The sequence below is a fragment of the Odontomachus brunneus genome, unplaced genomic scaffold (assembly GCF_010583005.1).
Source record: "Odontomachus brunneus isolate Ranch 3 - 2012 unplaced genomic scaffold, Obru_v1 Obru_scaffold_066, whole genome shotgun sequence".
In the NCBI taxonomy this organism is placed as follows: domain Eukaryota; kingdom Metazoa; phylum Arthropoda; class Insecta; order Hymenoptera; family Formicidae; genus Odontomachus; species Odontomachus brunneus.
The window spans coordinates 1,600,347-1,624,564 of NW_022639516.1; the positions used below are offsets into that span (position 1 = coordinate 1,600,347).

The 24,218-nt window shown below is 36.4% G+C and overlaps 2 protein-coding genes across 5 annotated transcripts in view; one reads left to right on the top strand and one right to left on the bottom strand.

Annotated features, from left to right (window-relative positions):
• Nucleotides 1-24,218, bottom strand: part of LOC116846571 (GPI transamidase component PIG-S) — a 30,688-nt gene that overhangs the window by 5,499 nt on the left and 971 nt on the right. The window lies entirely within an intron of this gene.
• LOC116846570 (protein I'm not dead yet) lies at nt 95-24,058 on the top strand. 4 transcript variants are annotated; one of them, XM_032820555.1, is made up of 11 exons: nt 95-503; nt 639-945; nt 20,699-20,760; nt 20,832-20,946; nt 21,043-21,314; nt 21,470-21,584; nt 21,655-21,716; nt 21,852-21,977; nt 22,175-22,504; nt 22,610-22,988; nt 23,185-23,436. In XM_032820555.1, exons 3-11 carry the CDS (start codon nt 20,708-20,710, stop codon nt 23,434-23,436), a joined length of 1,704 nt encoding a protein of 567 aa, XP_032676446.1. In that variant the 5' UTR covers nt 95-503; nt 639-945; nt 20,699-20,707. The 4 variants fall into 4 exon arrangements, with proteins under 4 accessions (XP_032676446.1, XP_032676444.1, XP_032676445.1 ...); XM_032820553.1 differs by lacking the exons at nt 95-503; nt 639-945 and adding an exon at nt 9,608-10,008; XM_032820554.1 differs by lacking the exons at nt 95-503; nt 639-945 and adding an exon at nt 19,170-20,344.

Sequence of the window (24,218 nt, forward strand, 5' to 3'; positions counted from 1 at the left end):
CCTTCGGGTTAAAATTGAACCGGGTCCAATTTGGTCGTTCGTATTCCGCCACGCGTGGACGTGACGAAACAACGTCAGTTCAATGTTAAGCCCCGCGATCGTGCGACATTGTGGCTGCGATTACCCAAGTACTGATATTGACCGAGGTTCACGAACCACAGGTGCGCGACTCGCGCACCTCATCGTCGATCGTTGATTTCCGCATCCCAGTGAATTTCACGTCGAGCTGGTGAACGCGCGCGTTAAATCTCCGCGAAGAGATCTCCGCGAGAAAACGGCGTAACAATGCCGACGATGCCGACGACGATACCAAATTATGTAACAATTATGATGTGCGCTAAATAACGATAATGCGCGCGAAGAGCGCGGTTTTTCCGCAACCGCCGGAAATATTCCCGAAGACGACGTGGAGAATTGGCGAGAAAGAGAGAGAGCGGAGTAGACGTTGAAAAACAAATGTCTACATAAATCCGCTTTATAAAGCGTGTGGCGCACACAGAAACGTAAGCAGTAAAATCTCAGCGCTAAGCAAATCGATCAACCACAGCCGATAATTCTCTTCATGGTCCAAAATTATCGGTTGTTATTCATCAAATTTTTTTTACTGCTTACTTTTTTCTGCGTGCCATTCGTTTAAGTATCACGTGGAGCCGAGCGCGAGATTTGAAGGAGAAAATAAGCGAACTATTAATAATTATCGTGCGCTGGGCTCTCCTTTTTTGATTTTCAATCCGTGACAAATTCGGAGTGACAAATGCACGAACGATAGCGCGCGCCATTGATCGATGACTGTGCCTGTGTGTCAGTGAAAACAGATGATCGATCATGCCGTGTGGCACCGATGACGCGCGCCATGTGCGAACTATCAAATCGAAAAGCAACAGATCCCGTGTCACGGCTGTCCCGTATTGGCGAGCCTACTCATCGTTATGTATCAGCGAGATCGTAAGTACAGTTTTAGATTATGATAAGCGAGAGTACGCGCGGCTGCGACGGAGCTTTATCTGTCACTTGACGGATCATCGATCGTAAGCGAGAACGATAAGTTGCCCGTCGCTCGGCCATCGTCGAAAGTGCGTCAATCGCGAGCTAAGTGTAAATAAATAAAGCGGAACGAATTAGATGAGCGAAAATGGGATCCCGCCCGTATCCTCAGTATTCACTCATGCGCTCGGGATCTTTGCGTGTAAAACTTGCCGTAAAAATACACTGTAAAACTGATGTGTTAAATTTAATATTTCAAGTCTCAAATCATCCATTTATGTGTAAATTTAACACAAAACAAATGTGATAAAAAGTAAGACACATAATATATAAAAAATTAACACAAGAATTTAACATTTAAATACCGTCACAGTTTGTGTTAAATTGACATATATATAATGTTAAATTAACTAAAATAAAACGTTACTTTAACATTTTAAAGAAGTATTAATCTATGGTTTTGATGAAATGAAAATGTTTAATTGACATAATCTATGTCTGACATATTAAATATGTCAATTTAAGACAACTTGTGATTCTTAACGATATTTAAGTGTTAAACGGTATTAAGTGTTAATTTTTTCCATATTACTTCCGTGTGTTACTTTTTAACACATTTGTTTTGTGTTAAATTTACACATAAATGTGAGTGGATGATTTGGGACACATGAAATAGGTTAAATTTAATACATCAGTTTTTGTAGTGTAACCTTAGAAAAATTAAGCTGAAGAATTAATTGGTTTAATTAGATGAAGTAAATATAGTTGTGATAAATTTGTGAGCAAGCGTAACTAAGATTCGACCGGTTGAAATTCCATCACAACAATTTTATTACAGTAAACATTACTATAAAATTTTTTAATGATAGACGAGATCAACATTCTCTACAGCAATTGTCTATCTTTGTATTTCATATGTGCTATTTATATTTTAGGAATTGAAATGTGCTGAATCAAAGAATTAATCTAATAAATTGATTTAATAAAATATAAGTAGCACATTTATTAATGTGCTATTTGTATTTTGAGAAAGAAAATGTATTATCAACAATTTTATACGTTTCCAGCGAAATTTAATCAGTTCCTCAGTAAGACAGACTTTACTGGCAGTCTATTCTAACACCACTAGGAATATAGTAAAAAACTAAGAAAAATTTATACGAAAATAATGTATGATATTCTCTCTGTGTGATTAGTCGCTCTGAATCCTGATTACACAGTCATTTTTATTATCATCTGGATAAAACAATTTTAAAGTAATATCCCGATCGGTTCTGCTTAACTTTATGTCTGCGTTTACGGCAGTTCCTTGCATAAAAGTCCTTAGAGATGCGTAATAGCCGTATGCGAATGTTACATCGCGGCGAATTCGCGCGGGTCAAACGACCTGACACGCGTTGCATTCAAATGTATTTAACAGATCAATTAATTCGCTCTGTTCTGATTACGTAAACGTGCTTGTTCTCCGAGAAACGCATGCTGCAATGGAAGATGATATGTAAAGTATGCGAAACGTTTTTTCCGTAAAAAACGAACGCGCATTTGCGTTCATAATACACGTTACAATGGACGAAATGATCATCTTGATTTCATCGGTGATTATACGCGGTTTCCCGTGACCAGTCGTGTGTCATAATTATTACAGAGGTGAAGGAACGAGGGAAAACAACTTGTGAGAAGTTCGATGTGTGTCGGAAGAATTGCGATTTCGGTGATTTTGATACTGATTACTAGAGTACTCATATTAATTGCTTTAATTACACAGTAATTACGAGAGGCTTACATGACCGAATTATGCGCGAGTAGTGTAAACATCACGCGAGCTGCACAAGGCTAATTTAAACGTCGCAATTTTTCGGCGATATTGCAAACGATGATGACATAGAAGTGTCAATTACATAATTGCGAAACAGACAGGAGATTTCGTCGAATCGCTGAAGCTCTAAAATTGGACTGAAGCAGACTGAATGTGACTCGACTAGGGAACTTTTAATTTATAAAATATATATATATATATATATATATATATATATATATATATATATTCGATATACGTATAGCATATATATTTTACGTTGAAAGTTTAAATATTCGCCACTTAAAGACCAAAACGATAAAAATGTCTAGGATTAGATACGTGCATTCGGGCACTGACACTTTCATCTTAATTTTCAACTTCAATCTTTCGCCTGCTCGTACGTAGCACGTTATGGCACGGCAATTGCTGAATTTCCGGAGTTATGGCTATTTCAAGATCATCGCGGTGGCTACGGCGACTTATCTCGTATTATCGACGTTTATTTGCACGCTAGTCTGTTGTCGGATTTAAAGCTAAGCTGAAGGATCAATCAAGATATTACTTTAATATTGCTCTGTCTAGGTAATAATAAAAGTGCTCAGTATAATTAATTTCAAAACGACCAATTGAACAGATTATGGATTATTTTCGTATGAATTCTTTAATTTAATAATTACGTTAAAGGAATATTTTGACATCTCGAACTAATGACGTAAGCAGCTAAATTGCACAACGGAAATACAAAAGATAAAATGACGATTATACACGGAAATATACGTACTGCGTTCTTTTCCGCGCTTCTCTCTTTTACATCGAGATCTCTTATCGTTTCTCGCTATTTTTTTCTCTTTATTCAATTGGACACGTACCGATAAATAAAATTGTTAATAAATTAAGCGCTCAAAAAATGTTTTGCTGATGCAGGTAGAATTTTAAATATGACAGTTAAAATTTATGGCTGTTTTTTGTATCCGCTAGAAAATTGTCTGTGGCAGATAGAATTTATAGCAGTAGAGAATTTTAGTAATATCTGTAAACAAATTTAAATAACTATAAGGATTGTGCATCCATTTATTTCACGTCGCTAGTCTTTTTTGTTTACCACAGTCACTTTTATAAGAAAGTGTAACTGGCCTCAATCTAGACGCCACAGAGAGAGAAAGAGAGAGAGAGAGAGAGAGAGAGAGAGAGAGATTTTCTTGCTAAATTTTACAAATGGTTCAGATAGGAATTCTCTGTCATTTGTATTGATTAAATGCAAAACATACGCGATATCGCAGTGTTTGTTAGGCATTTTGACTAAGTTCTTGTATCCAGATAATTTTCGCTATTTGTCACTGCAAGACCATTCTTTTAGAGTGAGTTAAATTGCGGTACGGGTAGTACCGGATGGTAAATATACAGGGGACAGCTATAGGAAATATCCACATATCGCTTGTTATTTTACAACCATCAACCTGCGATAATACTCACTGTAGGTTTGCTTACGAAGCGCGTAATCACTCGAATTGCTCGAAACAAGCCAAATGCGGGATATGATAATGGCTTTGCAATTAGGACTTGGTATTGTCTTGTCCGGCATTTACTTGAATTAGCGTTATTTTGCGGAGATACGTAGCGGAGAGACCGCTCGTTCGTTGATTTCCTTAAACTCGTGCGACTTGTCCGTGTAACGAGCCTATTACGTAACGATTAATTTAATGCATTAATGTGTAGTATTACTGCATCGACGTGATGGCACATAGACGGTCGCTTTTTTTTTCCTTCGCGCAATCACAAAATTACACGAAAAGATTGTTAGGTATACAAAATAGGCACGGCTCTACTGTATATCTCAGAGAAAAATATACACATGAACAGTATTTTATAGCAAAAGTTGTTTTAGAATTTTGTAACCGAGGAATAGACTGTTACATTCTAATGGACTATCCCTTTTATTCACATGTGCTATTTATATTTTAACAACTAAATTGTGCTATTAAGAAGTTGACTATGTTTCCAATAAAATTTGCTATGGTATTAATAAAATTTACTATGTTGCTTAACAAGATAGATCTTACTAACTCCTGCACTAGAAACATAATAAACTTGAAAAGAATTTATATAAAAATAATATTTAAATTTTCATATAAATAAAAAAGTAAAATTTATATAAAAATAATAAAGTAATTTGTATGAAAAAAAATTATAATGTGTTTTTTCTTTGTAGAGATACAAAGAAAGAAGGCGGGGAAAAGGTTACCTGGATAGAGTCTTGTTAATAAAAAAACATGTTAAGTCGATATGTTGAACTCTCTTCATGCCTCTTTTCTCTTTTTGCGTCGTGTCTCTATATTATAAGTAGCGACTCAAATAGAGCGATAAAACACTACAGATAAATTAGTGTTAAACAGTCATCACGCCGACATCAAGTATTCGTCGTGAACGATGAAAGAATACGTTACGACGAAACAATAGGAGTCAATTATGTTTGACCGTGAATAAAGTGTGTGCTATGTCATACGGAAATAACATTTCCAAAATCTACACGTGCAAAAGACGATGATACATCTCGGACTTGTTTCTGCGATGGAAGGAACATTAATTGCAAAACGAGAAGAGATTATCGCGGTCGAGAAAAAATGCATAAATCGTCAAGAATGTACATGCAATAATATTAACCACATGTCGCCGCGTGAAAAAAGCGCAGAGATAAATTGAACTGCGACGTCATTGCAGAATGGAGGCTACATATTTCGCGATAAACAAATAAATACACCTCGCAAAACATCGCAAGAAACTGCACTTTTCTTCCTCCACCGATTATTTCCTGAAATATTTTCGCAACAATCGCAGGTCAGCACAGTGTCGTCGGCGTTGACGGACGATATTTACGCGATACTCTGTGTTGAGTATCAGGGATAAACGCGATTTACATTTGTAATATCGCAATTATATCGCGCGCGCGGCATTTACACTGTCAGTCGTGTCCTCGACATCGCCGTTGCGTTATTAGTCTGATGGGATTTTTGTTAATTCAACTCGAGTGTCGTTTTTCACGGTTCAATGGAATCGACGTATGTATTGTGCGGGTTTACTTGGAACGTACGTTCGACTTCACCCGAGCGCAAAACAACGTGACGGCGCGAGCGGAATGAGTAATGAGGGAGAGGAATAGAGAACGTTTCCGGCGCGTCGTCGCGCGATTCGATCGAATGATATACCGAACGCAAGTCGTTTTTTGCTAAAACCGATAAATCGCGAAAGATACGACCGGTGTATCTTCCGCATCGCAAATTTTCCACATCCAATTTCTCCATGTTCCTTCGCTAAAATAGAAAGAAAGTTTCGCTGGTCCAGGTAGAATTCTAAGTGGCACAGTTAAAATTTATCGTTATATTTTGTAACTGCTAGAAAATTGTCTGCGGTACATAGAATCTGCGGCAGCAGCAATATCTAGCAATATCTGTAATTTTTTATTACAATTTTTTCAACTGAAATTCTTTACGATTCTTTTGATTACATTTATTGAGAGTAAGTATATATGCTGTATTGAATTAATTATTAAATTTGCATCATAAAGTAATGTTAATTTTTTGGAACGTCAGGTTTTTTGCTACATTAGTGCAGCAACAGATTTGCAAAGTTACATTCAGATTTTCATATATTATATTGGGAGTGTGAATAAGTTCTCGCCGTTTTTTGTGAAAATAAATCCTTTATTTAAAAAAAATAATAAAAAAAGTCAATTAAAGTATTGCCCATCGCTGGAGACTACTTTTTCCCATCTTTCTGGCAGCATTTGAATTCCACGTCGAAAAAACGACACTTCTTTTGCGGCTATTCACGAATCGATCCATTTTTTCGTTTTTTCATACGAAGTGAAGTGCTGCTCAGCCAGGCCGTTAGTCATCGATCGAAATAAATAGTAATCAGAAGGCGCAATATCTGGAGAGTACGGGGTAGGACTTCCCATTTCAGCGTTTCCAGGTATATTTTGACCGGTGACGCGACATGCGGCCGAGTGTTATCATGCAGCAAAATAACCTTATCGTGTCTTTGCTCATATTGCGGCCGTTTTTCTTTCAATGTTCGGCTCAAACGCATCAATTGTCGTCGATAGAGATCTCCTGTGATGGTTTGGTTGGAGATGATGGGTTGGAGCAGCTCGTAATACACTACCAACTGATCCCACCAAATGCAGAGCATGAGCTTGGAACCGTGGATATTCCGCTTTGGCGTTGATGCTACTGCTTCGCCGGGCTTAACCCACGATTTTTTACGCTTGGGATTACTGTAGTATGTCCACTTTTCATCAACAATCATAATGCGATGTAAGAAACCTTTCCTTTTTTGTCGTTGAAGCAGCTGTTCACACGTGACAAGACGCCGTTCGACGTCTCTCGGCTTCAGTTCGTATGGCACCCAAGATCCTTCCTTTTGTATCATTCCTAATGCTGTCAGACGTTTCGAAACTGTTGTTCGATCAACTCCTAATGATTTTGCAACATCAGATTGCGTCTGACATGGATCTTCAGCAAGTAATGTTTCCAATTCTTCGTCTTGAAACTTTTTTGGTGCACCACTGTGTTCTTTATCTTGAACATCAAAATCACCATTTTTAAATCGATTAAACCAATCTCTGCATGTTCTTTCCGACAGAGCATGATCGCCATAGGTTTCTACAAGAATTCTGTGTGCTTCAGCTGCAGATTTCTTCTGAATAAAGTAGTGCAGTAAAATTCCCCGCAAAAACGGTTTATTTGGCACGAAATTTGACATGTTTTATGCTACGAAAAGAAAATGTTCTTTATAGGTTAATGGAAAGACACGCACTGATTTTAAACATAGGTTATAGAACTTCAATATAGATGCGTCATCATCTTGAATTATACACACAAAATTTTTATACCGCCATCTGATGGTGAAACGGCGAGAATTTATTCACACTCCCAATATTTAACAGGGTAAATTGTTTGGGGAATATTTTCATCATTCTTTTCGTATTTCTATTTTGTCATTCTGTATGATAAAAATGAGCGCAACTGAGTTATAAGAGACTCGACGTTGCTGAATTGTGTGATTTAATATACTTGAAGTTGTAAAGTTTATGTAGTACATCAGTCTATTGGGATAGCTTATTTTATCTACTACTTATACTTATACTTATTTTATCTAATCAGTTTTTGTAAGAGCGTGACTAGTTTTAATTTGGATGAGTGTCACAACGAGACTTTTTCTCGTCAAATTTTATAAATGGTTTAGGTAGAAATTCTGTCTCTCTCTTTCATCTATATCGATTTTTCCCCAATACATAAGCGATATTGTAGTATTTGCTAGTAATCTTAGCTAATTTCTCGTATTTAGATGATTTTCGCTATGTAACTGCAAGATTATTTTTCTTTTTTAATGTTCCTTAAGTGAGTTTAACGATGCCATAATTAAATCAATCTTCTGATCGAAAACATCGCACATCTCAGCACCGTGCCCTAATTAACAAAACCTCGTTGATACGGTGCGTTTGGAGAGGAATTTAATACTGGAAGTCAAAGTGAGACACATCGGTTTGTTGCGTCACGATTTTCCCCCAGCTTTCCTCTTGATGAATATTTATGTGTAAATAATCATCCCGATGAAACGATGAAAGAGCAAATTAAATAATGTATATTACAATCTTTTAAGAACATCCTTTGTGCGCACACAAGTTAGTTTCTTCTTGGTAGTAGCACATTCGCTACCAAGGCACGAAGGAATGTAGATTTTCTTGTTGCCGCCTCGATGCTACGGCACATTTCAGGCCCCCCTCAGACATGCGATCTGCGAATCCAGCTCTCTTAAACGCAGTCCGGCTGTATGCGTACTGGCTGCACCGACTAATATGAGGATGTTAAACGACGAACCCTCGTAACGGGATTCAAGGATCGGCGGGTGTAATTTCCTCATGTCTGTTGCTCGCAGCCAGTTAGGCGGGATTGTCAAAACGTCCCAATGACATCGTGGCGTAAAAACAAGTGTATCCTGTTTTTCGAGTATTTCTCGGAAACATAAATTGGTCTTGAAAACTCTAATATTTGAGTGGTGGTTGGCTTTGAAGAACTCGAGAAACTTTTGAGATTTGTTGGACATTTCCGCAGCTTCAAGATCTTCAGGGATTTCTATTTCCGATTACTACTGATTATTAAAAACGATTAGCAGTTCTTGTGCATTCTGGAAATGACAAAAATTGGTCTTGAAAGCTCTAATGTTTGAGCGGTGGTTGGCTTTGAAGAACTCGAGAAAGTTTCGAGATTTGTTGGATATTTCCGTATGTTCAAGATCTTCAAGGATTCCTGTTTCCGATTACTACTGATTATTAGAAACAATTAGCAGTTCTTATTGTGCATTCTCGAAATGATTTTGTTCTCTGTCGTGACTAATTATCAGGTTGTAGAATTTTTTGCAACCAGAACCAGGACCAGGCGAATGACGACAGGTCGCGTTTAACAACGACACGATGAAACATACTTCCGATACGTTGTAAAACGTGTCACCCGACACGCTAAAAAACAGTTTTCCAAGCTGGAAGGAATATCCTTCAGCTTCGGCTAATATGTTTATTCATTGAAGAATAAGTGCAGAAGCGTCGGTGAGAGTTTGTGTATATCGCTCGTCAACAAGTGAGCTATCTTACAAGAGCTTAATCTAGTAGGCCCATGATCTAAGCATTTCATGATGCTTGTTCCTCGAAAGCGACATAACCATATGAGAAGGAGGAGAAAGAAACAAGGAAAGAAGAAGTGGAGAGAAGAGGATGCGCCCGCGGAAGGGAGGGGTGAGGCCTGAAATGCAGGCCTTAACTCCGCGTGCTTTCGACCTGGACGGTTAGTACGCATTGAACAGTGCGGACCGAAAAGCTCCTTGTAATACGCGACACGACAGCCGAGAGAGTCTGATCGGATCGACAGGGTGTACGCTAAGCGAAATTGCAAAATCGCGTGGGATCTTTTATCAGATACGTAGCATGAGGTATTATCGGAATTTGCAGGGAATTACGCTCCCAAGTTTATGTCGAACGTGACGATGTGACCGTTAGACTTTCTCATCTCGTTTTATTTCGTTTCGTCTCGGCTGGTTTGGTCTCGTACAAGCGATTGTGTTATCACACGTTATAACGTCATAGTTGCTGCATTTTATGCATGCAGAGATTGTCGCCCGAAGTGTAGTGATTAAGGGGGTGGATCGAAAGAGTGAAGAGCACGTGTGAAGAGGTACGTGATAACTATGTACTATGATTTGAGATCGAGTAGATAATGCAATCGAAAAAGACTGATTATACGTTTTAAAATTTTAAAGATATTTAATATTGAATCAACAAAACTTTTTATTTATATATTCGATATTACGTTGAACTCTTGACAATTGAATTTCAAACGTCATTTCGGAAAAAGAGGAGAAGAGAGAAAGCGGAAGCCATGATAAAACAAGGCAATTAGAGATTTAACAATATTTTTATGTGAATTTCGAATATTACCATTAAATTTTTACTTTCTAATTTTTGAAATACCACGTTTCGTTCTAGTCTTTGAGTGGATTTTTTAAAATAATTTTACACAGGTTTATAATCTTAAGATATTATTGTATATATATGTATGTGTGAGTGTGTATATATATGTACATATTAAAATATGTATGTAATATGGTAAAATATAACATATATTATAAATCTTACTTTGAAATTTACCACCTCGTCGAATTGATCAAACTACCCTTTTAACTTTTTCACTGTCAGAAAATCTGCATTTCGAGCCATGTGTTATATGCTCTGACTGACTGTTGTTAATTCGTTTCGTCATCTTATCTTATCAATCCTTTTTCTAACGGCGCGGTGTTGAATTACACTCGAATATCCGTACGAAAAAAGAAGAAGAAATGAAGAAAAGAAAGAAGCAGGCGAGACCGAGGTCTCTACAAGATACTTCGTCTTCTATTTTTAATGTGGCCACTTTTTGAATCTCTTTCGATTTGATTCTGTGCGAGATCGAGGGGAGGAATTTAAGTCCTGGACCACATCGCGCACAAAGATTGATGCACGCCGTCGCGCCGTCCTCGTAGACTGCATTACATCGCATTGCACGCGGCGTAACGGTGCATCGCGCGCATCGCCGGCGGATGCATCAAAGAGACGAGTCGACAATGGCGATCGGACGCGATAATTCGCGTTTCAATTGCACGCGCGCTAGACGCATCGTGCTTCGTGAAATCTATCGCGATCGCGGAGCAGATTGCGATGTCACATTAATGACGTCGAAAGATTTCGCCGCCGTGCTCCATTTGCGCTTCTTTGTTACATTCTCAATGCACTCGCAGACTTGACAGGGTCCGACAGAATCTCCTTCCGTCAAATTTTCCTCAATAACTATTTATTTAAGATACCTTCAGTTCTCCTCATTTATTTTTGGACAATTTTATGTACAGTTACTGCTACAACATATATCGATCTTTTGAATTTTTTACAAGCGCATTTCATATATAGAGAAAGAAAATTAATATTCTCTCATTGAAAACTGATATATTCAAATTAACAATCATTATTTCATATATATATATATATATATATATATATATATATATATATAAAAGCAACAAAGTATAATTTTATTAGAAGAATTTTAAAATCATAAATTTCAATATCGGTGTGATTTTATTCAAATATTTTATAATAGTCTCAACAAATACAATATCATTATTTTGATGATAATGATATCTTCTTCCGATATTTAAAGACATTATATTTTCCACTCAATATTTTGTGCTTTTCGTTAATAAAAATTATTTTTTAGCAGAAAAAGAATATATTTCTCTTTACTGAATAACATGAAATATTGATGCAAGTAATCACTTATCTTCGCTTAACGCTATGTAATTTGAAGATTTATATACCAAAAATAAAAGATATCTTCAAAACAAAACTGTTCTTTCTTTTTGTGTATGCAATCGACGTGTTCCAAATGAAACTTTTTTTTTTAGACAACGGAGGATACTCTCTGGCGGAATTGGCCAAATTTATTAATAACCATTCGAAAGATATCCCGTCGAAATTCACTCGCAGAAATTCACACTTCCAGTGTGGTATGTCCGTGCACAAATATAACTTTCAGAAACGTCTTCCGACGATATTTTTGTAATACGCACAGTCTAACGTTGCGAGAAGCACATGCGATATAATGGCGGCAACAAACGTCCGGTTGTAATTGTCGCTGATTTAATTTTTATCGTCTTTTCCTGCGTTCTATATTTAACTCGCATCTCGAGCTGAGCGAAAGATGCAGTCATAAGTGCAACGGGTGATAGCACGCATACGCCCGTTAGCTGAGAAAGAGTCGCATTCTTCTCTTGGAGACACTTGGAAGTTTCTGTTACGGCGATCTTTCGCTCGCGACATACATCTTTTCTCGGCTGCACACGTCACAATCACGTATAGCTCGGTTGCGACATTCGTCGATATTGACGTTATTTAACAATGTTGGATGATTCGTCACTCACGCGGCCACCTACACGAACGATCAAACTAGCAATAACATTATAGGGCGATTATCGGCAAAAAGATCATCAAGGCCGTGTGAACTTATGTGATATGAGCGTGATCATCTCGACACACTGTCTCTCCGAACTGATTCCCTAATAATGGCGTGCGGAAGCGTGCCGTTAAACTGCCGGCGAGGTCTATTTTCGTCGATGGATTCGCGAAGCGTCTCGCTGTATTCGTTTGCTTTTATACGGATAATACGGATTTAGTTCTTGTCGCCGTAATGGGCGTGCGTGTCGATAAACTCCATTGGAAACATCCGTTGTATGGATCATCCTCGAGACACCAGACTCCGAGATTGTATCTCGGAGACTTCATCGAAAGTCCTACAGGCCGCTCCACGTTTCCCTTGCATTCTTTCTCGAATTCGCGGGCTAACTCGGATGAAGCGAGTTTTGGAATCAAAATACACGGGAATTTTCTCAGGCCAAAGAGGGGAACACAGGCTAAGGAAAACATAGGTTGAAGGAAACTCGTGAGTGCGATTGTTATCGGGATCAATCACGACAGAACTCATGGGAATTGCTCAGTGCAACTTTCAACTGCACTTCTAAAAAAAGACATGGCAACTGTACAGGTGACAAAGGATCATACGAGTTTTGCATGCAGAAGTAATGTATATAATTTGATAAATTATTTTATATTCATTGCAACTAAAGCTTTAGTCACAACAACTACAGAAGTAGTTCGTTCAACTATATATACATTATAATTCTACACTACTAGACTTGTATGATAGTTATTTTGTAGCTGCTATCGCCACGTTTTTCTCGAAGTGTAGAATAATGTCACGCGTTTTTTTTGTATCGGACGTGACATTGTAATTAAATGTCTCGATGAGGCGACAATGAGACGTCTGTGACCATTTGATCGCATAGCAGACGTTTCTTACCGTAATATATGCTGATTTATGAAAAACGTTCCAACGGTTTTTCGAAATGTCACGCTCGATGAACAGGAAATCGATAGTATATGTCGTTCCTTTTAAAATTGTAGATGTAACGCTCATTTAATCTCTTATTTGGCTGCGCAAAGAACTCTAATATTAAAATTATCCAGACATTTCAAAATAAAGTGCTAAGAAACATAATAAACGCGCCATGGTATGTACGCAATAAAAACATTCACAGAGACCTCAAAATGACCACTGTGGTGGAGGAAATAAGGTCTGCGGCGACAAAAGGTTTCGTAACCATACAACATATCTGTACTTCAAATGTTGGATGAAAGAAACAAAGTGCGAAGGCTCAAAAGGACGAAACCTTCTGACCTACACGAAAAAAAAAGTTTGGTTGAATTAACCAAATATCTGATCAAATATGAACGATCCAGAAATTCCGATTGAAGTAACCCGAATTCTAAGTTAACAAGATTTAAGTTAACAAGATTTTTGGTTGACTTAAACCAGGAATTCAGGTTACTTCAATCGGAATTTCTGGGTCGTTCATATTCGACCAGATATTTGGTTAATTCAACCAAACCTTTTTTTTCCGTGTAGTTAAATAAGAAGCTCATCGCATAATCGTAGCGGGTGGTACTCTAGGACTCTCACTGGAGAGTCTCAAACACTCAGCTATGATTTTTAAATGAGAATTATTAGATAAGCAGATTTACTTAGTAATGTTGTAATATGTCAAGTAGACTTAACAAAAAAAAATTCTCTTATTTTTAAATAAGCTCGAGCTATTATTACAGTCGCTCGGATCAACGGTTCGTTTATGTGGAAATGTATGGTACTTTTTCGACTCATTTCTACCTGCGCGTTTCTCATGACTGTTAATTGTTCAGTGACTATCTTATCGGTAATTAAGGCTCCTGGCCCCGGAGCCGAAAACTCCGAATCGACCGCAGAGCCATAGTTAGCTGTGGTGAGAATCACAACCTTATCCAGTGTAGCAACTACATGATAAATGCGATGAGGTTCTGTTCCATGCTACGACTGGTATGAGTTAAACAAAGACGGACAGCGAATATCTATCTGTCCTTGTCTGACTACTGGCGAGCTACAATCGCGGCAGCAGACACGAGCCAGCAGCGATCTTCTCGCTTGCGCACACACATACACATATATACAGGGTGGACCATTTTAATCCATCCAGTCGAATATGTCGAAAACCAAGCACGGGAGAGAAAAATGTTTCAGACAAAAGTTGTAAGGCTTAAAAAAACGCATTCAACAATAGTAGTTATTTGACATAGGATGGCGTCGCCAAGGTCAGAACAAGGTCAACTTTGCTTTTTTAAATAGAAATACATATTTTTTATTACGGCATTTTATTCAACGTAAAAACGCAAATAACTTTTGCTTGAAAAAATTTTTTATACGACCTCTATTTTCTAAGATATTTACGTAAATATCTACAAGATTATTGGTTTCAATAATTTTTTACTTGAATTCTGTCAACTTTAGCGGAAAATATGAAGAGATAAAAATTGTATATTTTGTTCTCATAGAGCTCTGAGAATTTTTTCAGAATTTTGTGTTAACTTTTTAGTACTTCAAGAAAATGTAAGAAAATGAAGTACTAAAAAGTTAACACAAAATTCGCTTGATTTTCGACATATTTGACTGGATGGATTAAAATGGTCCACCCTGTATATATATATACATGATTCATTCTCTCACCCGTTCTTCTTTTCGCGCGATGCCTTACCTAGAAAGAAATATGTATGGAAACTTGGGATGACTCGTACCAATCCAAGTATCAGCGGGCACTTATAATAATTGTACTAATGTTTTTCTGAACGTCATATATAATAAAAATATAACAAAATTCTTAATATGATAAAATTTAATTAGGACAACGTATAGGTAACTAAGAAACTAAGAAACTTACAACTTTCCCAGATAGCACATGGAATTTAAAAAAAATTCAGTTATATGTTACGAATTCTCAATTGATTTTTAGGTGCAAAAAGAATTTTTTTCACTGACCTGTGAAGAATAAAATGTGAATATCTCACATGAGACAAGTTTTATGTTACAATTATGAATACATACTTTATAGACGAAGATTTGGTGAAAATTTATGGAATTAGAGCGATTAAAAAGTACATTTTCATCACTTTGAAATGTTTGTATTTTAAATATTGCCCAATTTTGTATTTTAAATATTTTTTAATATGGATAATTTACATTTTCTGAGACAATAATTGCAAGTGTTACTTTATATATTTTTATTTTAACGTATTTCGCAAGAATTTGTAGTATTTGTAGTATTGTATTTTCTCGCTTCTGACATTATTAAAAAGAGACAGATGATACGAGAGGCCAGAAGCCTTAATGCAATATTGGGATAGACATTATAACAATATAAAGTCCATATTAACAAAATGTTAAGATTAGGCTCAAGGTTACCTTATAAAGATGTTGAGTGTAAAATTTGTAATAAATTAGAAACAAATTTTGAAACTGAACAGCGACATGTAACTGAAGAATAATAATTACATGTAACTGAAGAATAATAATAATATTGCAATAATTATGTTTTCTTTACTGGACAGCGAAAGTAAGAATTGGTTGTAAGTCTCTCAATCACTAATGCATTATTGTTCACACTTTTTTTTTCATAATCATGTATAATTAATTGTAGATCTTTATATTAATAATTTTGTTAAAATTATAAGTGCTATTGTTCTATTATTGTGTACATGTACACGCGTACGTATTTCGTCGGCGTTTTCAAGCATGTTGAAATGTATAGAAAAGTTAGTGCTCGCTAATGGTAAACAAAGATATATTGACACGGCGACGTGATTGTCAATCAACAGACAAATTCCATAATCATTCTATCTGTTACCGCTTGTCTATAATGGAAGTAAAGTACGGACTAAAAGAAGTTTCTTACAGTCCGTACTTTACTCCTACCATTGACAAGGTCAAAAGTTTTATCTGCAATGTACGGAGTAAATCGTAAGAATTGGCTAATCATAGTCGATTATTACAATGATCGGGTATGGTTACAACGATCGGATACGGTAAATTGTTACTGACAATATGTATCGTACACCATGCCTTAGGCGATGACAGACCCAAGTCACATATGAATGGCACATTGGCAAATGTTGCGTGCTATTTATAAAATAAAAAATATTTATAACAAACATGATTTGAAATCGCTAAAGTACACTTGTAAGAAGTTCCGAGTTCTAATTTTTTCCGTGGGCAAACAATGCAAAGCCTTATTTTACGGCTTTGCATTGTTTGTCCACGCAAAAAGTGAGAACTCGGAACTTTTATTGAATGCACTTAAGCGATTTCAAGTGCTGTTTGCAAAAAATATCTTTTTATTTATAAATGGCACGCAAGAATTGTCAGTGTGGCGTTTGTCGCTAACTCGTGCTTGTCAGCTTGTTTGTGATAATACAAGAAAAGAATGTCCGTTTGTTTGACTCACGCCACACGCGACATATAGTGCAGAAAGAAACCTATGACCGACATATGACGTGCAGTGCCATTATACGGCAAAACAATAAACTCAATGGAGTGAGAAAATGACATATACTGCAGTATAATATTGCTCTTGACAGCCAAATTTTTTCTTGCGAAATGTGGTTATATTATTTACTCTAATGGACTTTTGTGACATTAGACATATTGTGGGAACCTGTAAAATATTCCGAGTTCTCGGCTTTTCGTGATATACAATACGTGGAAGCATAATTTACTCTCTTTTGACACACTCTTTTCTACACTCGTTTGATCAGTTGTTTGACCACGTTTTCTCGCGTAGACAGGCCTCATTTCACTGCTTATTTTATGACTTTGTATGAATTGCCCAAGGAAAAGGTGAGAACTCGGAACTTTTTACAAGTTTGTTGAAGTGATTTCGAGTGCTGTTTGTCAAGAATATCTTTTTACTTAGATATGTCACGCAAGAATTCTTGACGTGCCGTTTCTCGCTTCTACCTAAATGATCGCTCGCTCGTCATAAAACCAATATGGCCGCGAGGGGCCAGGAGCCTTAATATAGGGAAGTATACGTGTACTATTTGTTATATTTATCTTATTTTTTAATGTACACAAATCAAACTACATCGTATTTAAAAAATTTCTTTTGTTCATAACTTTTTAATGACCAATCAGCGACCCCTAACAACATATGTCAAGATCAAGGTCATCGGAGTTGACTCTCTTATGCTATATAATTACTATCTTATCATTTACTAGATCGATACACTGAGAGAAAAGACTGGTAACTATAACAAACTGTATTTAGTTACAGAAATTCATTGAATCCTTAGTAACTAATACTAAATATGATAATAATTACCAAATATTTAATAGATCGGGAGTATGACGTAATTGCATTCACAGTAACATCAATTAAATAATTTAGTAATAGTTACTTAATGTTAAATATTTAATATAAAATATATTACAGTTATGAACAGATATTTGATAATTGTTATGAAATCGTTATATCCCATATAATAAAAAATTCAGTAGGTACGAGTTCTATTTTGTTACCAGTATAAGTATGTTTTGTTGCAGCACAACGAAAAATTCATTCATTTGCAGCTATTACATCGTTTCAATATCTATTATTACAGATAGTTGGTTGAACCTATAAAAAATTTTGTAACTATTACAAAATCGCTTATTTTGCTCAACTATTCAATAAGTTTTATTTACCAAATATATTCTGGAAGCAAATAAATTTTACTTCTGTCAAATAAATAATTTATTTTACAGAACTAAATTAATTAATAAGTATTGCCATAGATTTGACCCGCTATATTTACGTCTATCATTTAGTAATAGTAACCAAATTTTGATAATATTTACTAAATTCTTCTCTCAGTGTAATCATTAAAAATGTTCGACCAACCGCATTCATCTCTAGTTACATGCTTCTCATGACTGTTGATTCATCTAGAAAACGGGAACGTGTTCAATGCAAAAGTGACATTGTAACAGCTTGACGTTTCGTATGCGTCAGTAAAAGATTATTGTGTGCTTACGTATAACGTGCACTCAGAAGAATAAGAAGGCTGTTAAAAGAACAAGTCAAAGATTAACACGACTGCCATGCTGATTTCCACTGATTACCTCAATGCTTAACTCATGTTTGAAAATTACCAAAGACGTGAAATAAATGAGATAAATAAAAAAATAAATAAAGATGAAAGAATGACCGAAGATATAACAGATAAATGCAATTCGCCGTGTATATATTCGTTAGCATGTTTAATCGGCTATATAATTAATTCGTTATATGCAGTTGGTTACATTTTATATACGTAAATTGGTTTTATATACGCAGAAATGTGATAGCACCGATTACACTCGATGACCACTCTGTCAGTGTCAACAGATAAAATTAATATAAGTAATTTACAATTGATTGCATGTGACAGATGTAAACGAGTAACTCTCTTTACTCAAGCATACGAAACGTCAAAATATCATTTCGAACACGAACTCCGAATATGAGCGCGGAATACATTCCGCTTTTCGGATTAATTAACAATCATGAGGAATGGAAATAGCTGCAAATGGATATGACTGATCGAAAATTTTTAATGACTATCGATCTAGAGGATGGTAAGGACGGTACATTAGTGCTGCCAATTATGACTGGTCGGATACTCAAGTCTTTCGGATTTTACCCGAATATCCCGTATCTTTCGATTATTATTCGAATATATTAACCTGAGGACTTTACACACGTCTACCCAAACCAAGAGAAGGTAGCTTTAATTTTGCGTTCGTACACAGAGAGAACGATTTGTTGAATCAAATAAACGTTTTTTTAGAATAGTCCAAACAAACTATTTGGTTGACACAATAAAATATTTCTTTGGAACTAAATCATAAATATTTTTGTTGCGTCAAACAAAATTTTGTTCGATCAATCGAAAAATTCGTTTGGACTATTCCAAAGAAGTGTTTATTTGATTCAACCAAATCGTTCTCTCTGTGTACGTCTTCTGTAACTTGAGTAACTTGCGAACAAAAATAATTCGATATTCAGGTTATTAATTTGCTAATAAATAACGGATGAATATATTGTATAACCATCTAGGTACTCGGATAATAGAGATATCCGATAGTTAGTGGTTATACTAATAGCATTAACATACATAACGTGTTAATGTTCAATTATCTGTCTTGTTTATTGTGAGGCGCGTTTAATTAATACCGATTATCTCAACGATTTTCGCGGTCTATTAAGATGCCACCTGCGCTTTTCCAGGACGTGGCTTGTAAAAGGCGCACATAAAAATGGCTATCGTTATTTAGCAATTACGGTTAATGGTATTTATTGCGCTGTTGCGCTGTTGAGCTTGATCGATCGTTAATTTTTCATTGTTCGACGAGATAACACTGCGTATTATCGATCGCGCGCTCGAAGTACCGACCGAGAATTGTCGGGAATTTATGGATTTCGGATAAAAATCACGCGACATTGTGCAAAAGTATTTGAAATCTTTTTATATAGGCTGTTTTTAAAACAAGTGTTCGAAGCTTAGGGATATAGTCTACCATCGTTGAGTTTATCGCAACGATGGAAGAAATATTTGTACGAAAGTCGGACGAGTTCGGAAATGCTTTTTTCTTCGACTTGTAAACATATCTCTTCTCGCGACGCTCCTGCAAGATCGCGTATCAAGTCGCGAGCGCGAATATTTACTTTTATACTTGAAAGTCACATATAGTACAAGAGTATAATATCTAAACGCGCTCGACGTTATGCGTGCGACGAAATGCGTGCGCTCGACGTTATGATGAAACAGTCGTAACACGCGCCCCGAACAATGAGCTCGGTCGTATTGTTATTGATGTAAATGACGCAGGGTTAAACGACCATGAGAGAATCCGGATAGACGTGTCAGACCTCGATTAAGTGCATATGTGGTTAACGCGACAAAGAGAGTGAGAAAGAGAGCGACGTTGTGCAACGTTCAGTACGCGAAGAGGGCGCATAACAGTCGCATAAACGGAAACGACGTCATTGCATATGCATACATGCAAAAAGAACGAAAGCCGTAGGAGAACAATAACGAGGTCTTCGGTCTGTATCGAACCTTTTTGTCGTTTGACGCGTGTCAGGATTGATTGTGCCAACGTCACGGGCTCGTGATTGACGGAAAAGGAAATACTAAGAATAAAACAGCTTATTAGTCCACAGATCGATTTAAATTTGTATTAAATAAGGAAAACGAGAGAGAAGATTTCGCGTTAAGACAGAAGAGTTATGAAGTAAAATATTTCTAAGTTCGAATTGTGTAAAGTTTTAATTTAAAAAATTCTCATATTTTTGGAAAATGTACATTATACATTATGCATGATTATATCTATGTGAGAGGCATTGGATATATTTTAAAGGACTAGAATAGATGTTTCAATTAGTTCCAATTTATTTCAGTGAGAGACAATGGCTTCAGCAGCGGATCCCTACCCGGAAATTGCGGAGTCCGAGGAAAGAGAGTAAGAACATCAATCTCCCTTTCAACTTATATAACGCGTTTCTTTATCTTAATATTTCCTTCTGCTTTCAGAAATCCGGGATTCTGTAGATTGTTGTTGAGGTTCCTAGCCATTTACTGGCGATCCATTATCGTGGTGTTATGGCCGCTGATTTTGTCTCCGTTGCTGATAATCGAACATCAGAATGTAGATATCTCATGTCCTCTTATATAGCTGACGATCTAACAAAATGTCGCATGTAAAAATCCGCGAACAATCTAATCGTACTCTGTTTACATACAGCCTCTTGCTATGCAATGTTTATACGTCGTCGCGTTGATGGCGATGTTCTGGGTGACTGAAGTTCTACCTTTGCCTATCACCGGCCTGATTCCGGTGGTTTTGTATCCATTGATGGGCATCATGTCCACCAGCGACACTTGTCTGTGTTACATGAACGATACCACGATGATGTTCCTGGGGAGTCTGGTAATCGCGGTGGTAATCGAGAATTCCGGTTTGCACATGCGAGTGGCATTGCTCATTATCAAGACGATAGGCTGCAGTCATCGGAGGTATTTTCATCATTTATCACAAGCCATTTGATAGCACAGAGAAATATGAGATTTTGTTTTTCCTTTATATAAATTAGAGAGGAGATTGACTTTTAATTATTCTCGTTCTCGTGCTTCATTTCTTATATTCACTCTCGTGTTAATTTTGCTCTCAGGTTAACTTTAGGCTTATTTTTTGTAACAATGTTTATCTCAATGTGGATTTCAAACACCGCCGCTACGGCCATGATGATACCTATAATGGAAACTGTCCTCATGGAACTTGAAGCAGTAAGTTTCTATTTTTTTTTTTTTTTTTTAATATTATGGTATAGAATTTAAAATTTTATGTTCTTTTCAGCAAGGACTTGGGAACATGTTCATTCCAAATGAAAATATAGACAATGTAGAGTCCGGTGAAACGTGAGTAATTGTCGTAATTTTCCAAATTTTTTCTTCCTTTATTTTTTCTTTTTTATTCTCCGATATATCCAATTTTCAAATATTAATTCCTAAATAAAACATATGTTAAAATTATTTTCTTTATTATTTTCTTAGGTCTAAAAAGCCGACGCACACTACCATGGTGTACTATCTAGTCGCAACTTATGCGTCTAGCCTCGGTGGTATCGGTACTATAGTCGGGTCTGGGACCAATTTGACGTTAAAAGGTTTTCTTGAGAAGTACGTAATTTTATTTACATACACAAACACACACACACATATAATTTTGTAATTTCATTGCATCTAGTATAAGTTTAATATTAACTTGTACTTGAAGTATATCTAATTTTTATAAAAGTTAATTCTTTTTTAAACTAGTCTCTCTCTTTAAAAAAAAAGTAACATCTGAAAAAACAAAATTTTACATTTGATTCCAGACGCTTTCCTGAAAGTCCCGGCATAAACTTCGCTTCCTGGATGCTTTATGCGGTGCCACCCATGCTATTGATGGGCTTTTTCACGTGGTTGTGGTTGCAAGTGATGTATATGGGCCTTTTTAGACCACAAAGCAAAGATGCTCGCGCCATCGATATTGGAAAACAGGGTGAGCGAGTCACAGCAGCTGTTATCGAGAAGAAATACAAGGAACTCGGATTGATCACATGGCACGAGTCCGCCGTGGGTATTTTGTTCATCATTGTGGTCATTTTATGGTTCTTTAGGAGTCCCGGATTCATGGACGGTTGGCCTACTTATATCACGAAGTTGTGAGTATCCAATGGAATTTTATAAACTTCTGATTGACAAAACTATTATATCGTGACTCACGTCTAATTCCGAAGTGCAGATAAATATTTCATTTAAATTTACAGGAGTGTTAAGGATTCGACGGCAGCCGTGTTTGTAACGATAGTATTTTTCATTCTCCCGGCGAAGTTAGATTTCTTGCACGCGTTCGACAAGGATCCGCATAAACGGCCTACCCAACCATCTCCTGCTCTTATAACTTGGAAAACAATACATCAGAAAATGCATTGGAGTTTGATAATGGTGTTGGGTGGTGGGTTCGCTATTTCGGCTGGCAGCACTTCATCAGGACTGTCAGAGATGCTTGGTCAGTCCTTGTCGGGTTTGCAGAAGATCAATGTGGTGGCGATACTAGTAATCGTCTGTTTATTCGCCGAGACCGTGACGGAATTAACTGCCAATGTGGCTGTAGCAAACATCATATTGCCAGTATTAGCGGAAATGGTGAGTGTGGATTTGAAGTGAATTGCGATGACAGCACATCTCCGAATTTTCTTACTTGATAAGATTTGGGTACTTTCCCGACATATGTCTTCATTTTGTCTGACTAGATGTGCACCAACTAATCCTAACATTATCCTCAGTCTATTTTTAAGACTTTTCAAGACCTATTTTTAAGGCTTATATTTTCTTTTTTCAGTGTGTAGCGATAAAAATACATCCTTTGTATTTAATGCTACCAGCGTCTCTCTGCTGCTCATTTTCGTTTCACTTGCCAGTCGGTACCCCACCGAACGCGATTGCCAGTGCCGCGGGACATATAAGAACGAAGGACTTTATGTTCGCCGGTATCGGTCCTAGCATCGTCACGCTCATCATCACCGTGGCGACATTCCCCACATGGGGCACATACGTATTTAATCTATCGAAGTTTCCCGAATGGGCGGTATAACGCGATGTTACACGCCATAGTTTCATATTCTATTTATTTTTGTTCCATTGATGTGGACGTAACTAAGACAATGACAAATATTTGTTGCGCACAAATACATACAAACATTTTCATCTTGCCTAATTTGTTAATTTTTTTCTTACAAATCCCAAGTTCTAAATATATATGAAGTTGTAACACGTTAAACGCAACTTGACGCAATTCCAACATTGGTTACATACAATAGTTGAACTATTGGTAGCTCAAAAATGTAATTGATATTACTAACCAATGAAGAAATATACTGAGTTTGCACTAGATTAAAGGTTTGAAGAAATTTGTGATCTGTGAATAAACTTTCACAGAAAAACAAGTAAATAATGGGAAATTATTCTGCGATCTGTACATTGATAATAGTACTGTATTATAGTATTGAAATAGCATATTGTTTACGTAATGAACACGAATGAGCATCTTGTACAAGTGCAACAAAATATATATATATACACTTGTATAAGAGTATTATATTAAAATAACTTTACAGTATATCATTTCTTCCATGAGAAATTATATATATACATATGTATATTATAATAAGTTCCCAAGAGAGAGAATAAAGAACACAGTGTCTTTTTTCCTCTTATGTTTACCTCACCAATTGTATAACTTATTTATAACAAAAATAATTAATACTTATATATCCAAGATAAACAAAGTATTTGTACATACTTTGACATAATATACTAATTTTGTAAGTATGATACAGTATACTAATGTAACATTTAAAGGCGATGCTATAGATG

What these genes read in the sequence shown, in the direction of transcription:
- LOC116846570 (XM_032820555.1), top strand. Translation starts at nt 20,708, where the DNA reads ATGGCTTCAGCAGCGGATCCCTACCCGGAAATTGCGGAGTCCGAGGAA. An exon ending in GCGGAGTCCGAGGAAAGAGA is followed by an intron (nt 20,761 to 20,831) that starts GTAAGAACATCA and finishes TTCTGCTTTCAG; the next exon opens with AAATCCGGGATTCTGTAGAT. An exon ending in TCCTCATGGAACTTGAAGCA is followed by an intron (nt 21,585 to 21,654) that starts GTAAGTTTCTAT and finishes TGTTCTTTTCAG; the next exon opens with CAAGGACTTGGGAACATGTT.